The following is a 4,786-nucleotide window of genomic DNA, read 5'->3' on the forward strand; positions in this document are numbered from 1 at the left end:
CCTGCTGACCCAGTGCTCTTTTTCTTTAGTCAAATCCTGCTTTTGTTTTCTCCATTAACCTGCTGACAGGGAAATCTGTAGAACAACTGGTTTGCAGTAAGGACTGGTCCAAAGCAGAGTGCAGAACTGAGGACTTCTGTTCACTCTATCTCCAGGGAAAGGTGGGCTCTAGTCCTGAACTTTGTGGGTTTGACCATTCCTGAGCTAGAAGCTGCCACTTAACAAACATTGTGCTTGCCAAACATTTCTTGTTCTGGCTGCTGCATCAATATGGACATAGATCAAGGAATAGTATTTGTTATTTAAATCCTTTGCAAGGGCAGCACAACACATTTCTGGGGCATATGAAGCAATTAAAGTAGAAAAAAAGCTGAATTCTTTAATTCTGTTTTTCATTAGCACAGTGCGGTTCCATCACTTCCTCCAGATATAGATGAGTTTAATGAGAAAATTAATCAAGCCCATAGTGTTCCTGCTCTGCAGTGGAAAACAGCATCTCATCTGGTCTACTAGGTCATGATGGTCTTGTAAGGCTGGACTCTATCCCATGAAAATCCCTCACTTCTTTTAAGGAGGGAGCTCACAAGACAATGTTGGAGCCTTTCCTCTTCCAACCTGGTCCTGTGGCCTCCTCAGTCATCATTTGGTTTTGATAACAGAGTAAATATGTCACAAATCCTTTCTTAACCTCAAGCCTTCAGGTGAGGAAGAGTGGAGGATTATTGGGCATTATGACAAGTTTTATTTAATTTAGCATAAAGTGGTGGACAACAGTTTTGTTTTGCTTGTCTGCAGGGCGTAGGCCTTTTTCTAAACCGTGCTTTATTTATTTCTCTTCCCATTGTGTTTTAAGTACTGTGCAAGCAGCAAGAACAATTAGGTGGGGGCTGATTATTATAATTATTTTCACTATTAGTAATTAAAACAAATACATCAGAAAGACAATTCATGTTATTTTTCAGCATGTGCTATGTCTTTCAGCCCTGCCAGCTGTCACCACAGCAATTTCCATGCCAACATCTCAGTAAAGCACCAGCATTTCGAGCAAAAAGGATTTTGCTGGGTTTTTCATCTTGCCCTACTGCAAGGAAGTCAGAGAAGCCTGCAACATTGTGAGTGTATGAAAATGGCCTAGGTAAGATTGTTATTGTTGCTATATCACATTATTCATTAATGCCTAGGTTTATCCCTTTTTCTAGCATTTTGTTTAGCTTCCCCTTCTTTCCTCTGGAATCAGACAAAGAAATTATTATGGCAAAAAGATAGTTGCTTTCTCAAATATACTGAAATTGTACACAGCCATAATCAAATTTAAGTTGCAGGATCATGTAGGGAGACTCTAGTCCAGAACTAAAACAATTGTCTCGCACTTCCAGACCTAAGAAAGTCTTTCTGGCAGCAAAGCACAGCAGAATGTCTGCCCTAGTTAACTTACACCTCTCCTACACAGTCAACCATCTCACCTCGTATTTGTAAATGGATAAATAAAGGCAGTTCCAGTGCAGTGACAGATAACAAAGGCAGGAAAGACAGGACACAGTGGATGTCAGCCTTAGAAACAGAAAGGAAAGGATGTCTTACGTGGAGAAGGCATTGTTCTGTTTCTCACATCGAATCCCCTTGCAGTTGTTGGGTTCCTCCGAGGCACTGGTCTCATAATAAAAATAAAGCTGGTTCAGTCCATTGGCAAAAGCCAGAAGCACCAGACAGTAGATAAAAAGGAATTTAAGGATGTCTAGCAGCATGCGTCCCAGAGAAATCTGCAAGGGTCCCAGGTGTGAATTTGCTGTAAACAGGGATATGAGACGCAAGGAACTTAAAATGTTGGATATTGCAAAGAGAGCTTCTGCAATGAGAGTCGGGTGCCACATTTCCCATTCCTCCCTTGGACGAGAGCCGTTATACTGAAAAAAATAATAAGGGTATAAAAGTGAATTACACTGTAATTACTCTGAGATAAAAAGTCATGCCTGCTAATACTAATGCTTCACAGGTAAATACTAACCAGGTCCTGGTGACACAAGAAGTACTTTTAAACTCTGAAGTCTCAGCTACCGCAAGACTAACATTCAGGATTCAGGATTGAAGCTGATTTGATCAGGGCAGAGACTTAGGGTTAATGATGGTTTCTTATAAACTCTCCCTACTAGATTACCACCCCCTGGTAGGGATAGTTGTGGGACCAGCTGTTATTTGGAGTCTTCAGGTATGTTGGCTTGTTCTTAGCCTAAATACAGAAAACAGGCCTTTTGAGTTCACTGCAGGCTCTTAATGTCCGTGGGTTCATACTCAATCTCCTGTTTCAACATTTAAAAACGTTCAGACTCCCCTTCATCAGGTTCAAGTCAGAAATTTCCAATTACTTTTTTTTATTTTTCCTGCTAAGTATGACTGCATGTTAAAACCACTGCTCCTTCTAGGAAGCATGGGAGGGAGGGATAAGGGAGAGAAGAAGGAAAGCAATGAACTATTGAGTCTAAGAAGCGGATGCTTTTCTTCTCTAGTAATCTCAAAAAGAAGTGCTAACAGCCCAGAACCAAAATGCTTCCTTCGTATTAATTTTTTCATTATTTAATTTGTCATGGCAATTTTAGGAGTGTTGCTAAAGCAGAGGTCATAATTACAACTGAAACGCTGGATACATTTGAGTGCATCAATTATAACATTAACTTGGTTTGTAATGTAGCTATAAAAGCAGAAGCATTTTCTGAGCAAAGTGCAGCCTGATGCAAATAGGTAACACAAAAGAGCTGGTTGTACAAATGTAATGACTCTGGCTTAACCACACTGGCACAATAGAATATGGAGTCAGATATTTTAACATCAAAGAATAATCAAGAATAATTGTCCTTTTAACATTTGTCTCTGCTCATTTAAGATGTATAAAAAGGCAGAAATGTGCTTAGAATAATAATACAGCTAATAGTGTAGCCAACGTGTTAGGACTCCTGAAATAATTTTTTGTAGCTTTTAAAAGGAAATGGTATCAGTATCATACTGACAGATGAGTTTGCAGGGACTTTCTATTGAAATCTGAAGGTCCAAACTTTTTGAAGGACACAGCTAAAAGCAAGCTGATATTTCAAACTATTCCTCTGTATGAAGGAGCTGAGACATGACACAAAGGCATTTCACCGTGACCTCCGATTGCTTGTGACATTTCCAAACTGTTCTTTATTCCATGAACATCATGGGCGGAGTCTGTTCACTTGATTTGAAGATGGGTCTTAAAATGTTTACAAACAGGCAGACATGTTAACTCCTTGCCAGTATCCAGCAGTGGGGGTGGATGGTTGTGACCAGGAAGAAGGAGCAGATTTGCTCGGTTGTTGGCAATTCTTTTCAGCGTGCGGATGACGCAGCAGCCCCAGAGCTCTCTGCTGGGGTTTAGCACAGATAGCACGTAAAGGCATCTGAAAAGGTCGTCTTCATCTCACATCTATTTATAAAGCTACTTGTTAGGGTCATATTTTGGCCCCATTTAAACTGATGGTATATCCTTGCTTGGAAAGCAGTAGTCTCTTCGGAGCAGCCTGGCATCACAGGTAACAGAGAAACAGGAGATGTCAGAGGGATCTAATGAAGCTGGGTAATCTGGGAAGGCTGGAGTTGCTTGGGTTAAGGATCAGAGGATGAACATGAAACACAGCAGATGTCTACAGTATAGTACAAATAAGTTGCACCAGGCAGTCACATTTACCCTTCCTCATTACATGATAATTCAATGCAGCAAATGAAAACTGTTTAAGAAAATATTTTTCTCTGTAATTAGCCTGAAGATTTCACTGGTGTTGGACAATATTAGGGCCAGATGTTGGAACCAGCCCAAGAAAACAAAGTCTCCATGTAAAAATAAGGATATTAGTGTCAGCATGCAATTTATTTTTCTGATTTTGGCAGAAAGCTAAATGTCCATGTAATCCTTTGAAGTTCTAGGAGGTGTTAGAATATGGTACATTGGCATATACATCAGCCTTTTCCAGCTTGGGGCTGTTCCATAAAAAACCAAAACCTTTACAAATCATGTTGCAAAAGGTTTTGAAGCCATTATCGATGTCATAAATCCTCACATTTCCAAGCACACTACAAGCTCTAAGTGACATAGAAGGGAACTCTGTGAGTGTGCTGTTTCTGCACCACTCCTATATAAGATATTATGCACCTCTCAGAATTGTCTGCCATTGGTCCTTGTCAGGAGCAGACCTTAGACCAGCCAGATTTAATCCAAATGGGTCTGATCTGTTCTCAAACTCCTGTAGGTATCCTTTTGTGTGCTGGCATATTACAGGTCTCTGCAGTTAGACTGTAAGTGTCTGTAGTTCTCACAAGAGTATATAAATGCAGCTGTACTTTGGCTATGAGTTTCAGCCTCAGTGTGGGACTGTATAACTGTGGATGCACAGTTCTAGGAGTTGGTGTGTGAGAAAGAACAAGATTATTAACATTTTAAGATTTGTTCATGAATCTTACGAATTCAAGCATTTTATTTTTTTTTTTGTAATGCTCACAGTTCAAAGACTAACCTTTCAAGTCTGTAATTTCCTCACTGGTTCTGAATGTTAGGAGAAAAGAGATGTAATCTGTTCTTGCTTTGATGCTGTTACAGAGCTGCCTCTTCAGCGAGCAGCAACTATCTTAAAGCTTTTCCCTTTGAAAAAACAACTCACCACTATGCAGCCTTCTGGATCTTAAAAGACCCCATAGCAGGACTGCTTGTTAAAGAGTTTTTTAGAAAAGCTTTGCCATTTTGGAGTCAGTGTGCTTTGTGAAATACTCTCCTCTTTCC

The 4,786-nt window shown here is 40.0% G+C and overlaps 1 protein-coding gene across 1 annotated transcript in view; it reads right to left on the bottom strand.

Annotated features, from left to right (window-relative positions):
* TRPC5 (transient receptor potential cation channel, subfamily C, member 5) overlaps positions 1 to 4,786 on the bottom strand; it is a 62,083-nt gene that overhangs the window by 21,279 nt on the left and 36,018 nt on the right. Inside the window, exon 5 of the mRNA XM_009997150.1 lies at positions 1,582 to 1,904. Within this exon, the coding sequence (XP_009995452.1) occupies positions 1,582 to 1,904 (323 nt within the window). The remainder of the gene's footprint in view (positions 1 to 1,581; positions 1,905 to 4,786) is intronic.

Source organism: Chaetura pelagica, unplaced genomic scaffold (genome assembly GCF_000747805.2).
Source record: "Chaetura pelagica isolate M959 unplaced genomic scaffold, ChaPel_1.0 scaffold344, whole genome shotgun sequence".
In the NCBI taxonomy this organism is placed as follows: Eukaryota; Metazoa; Chordata; class Aves; order Apodiformes; family Apodidae; genus Chaetura; species Chaetura pelagica.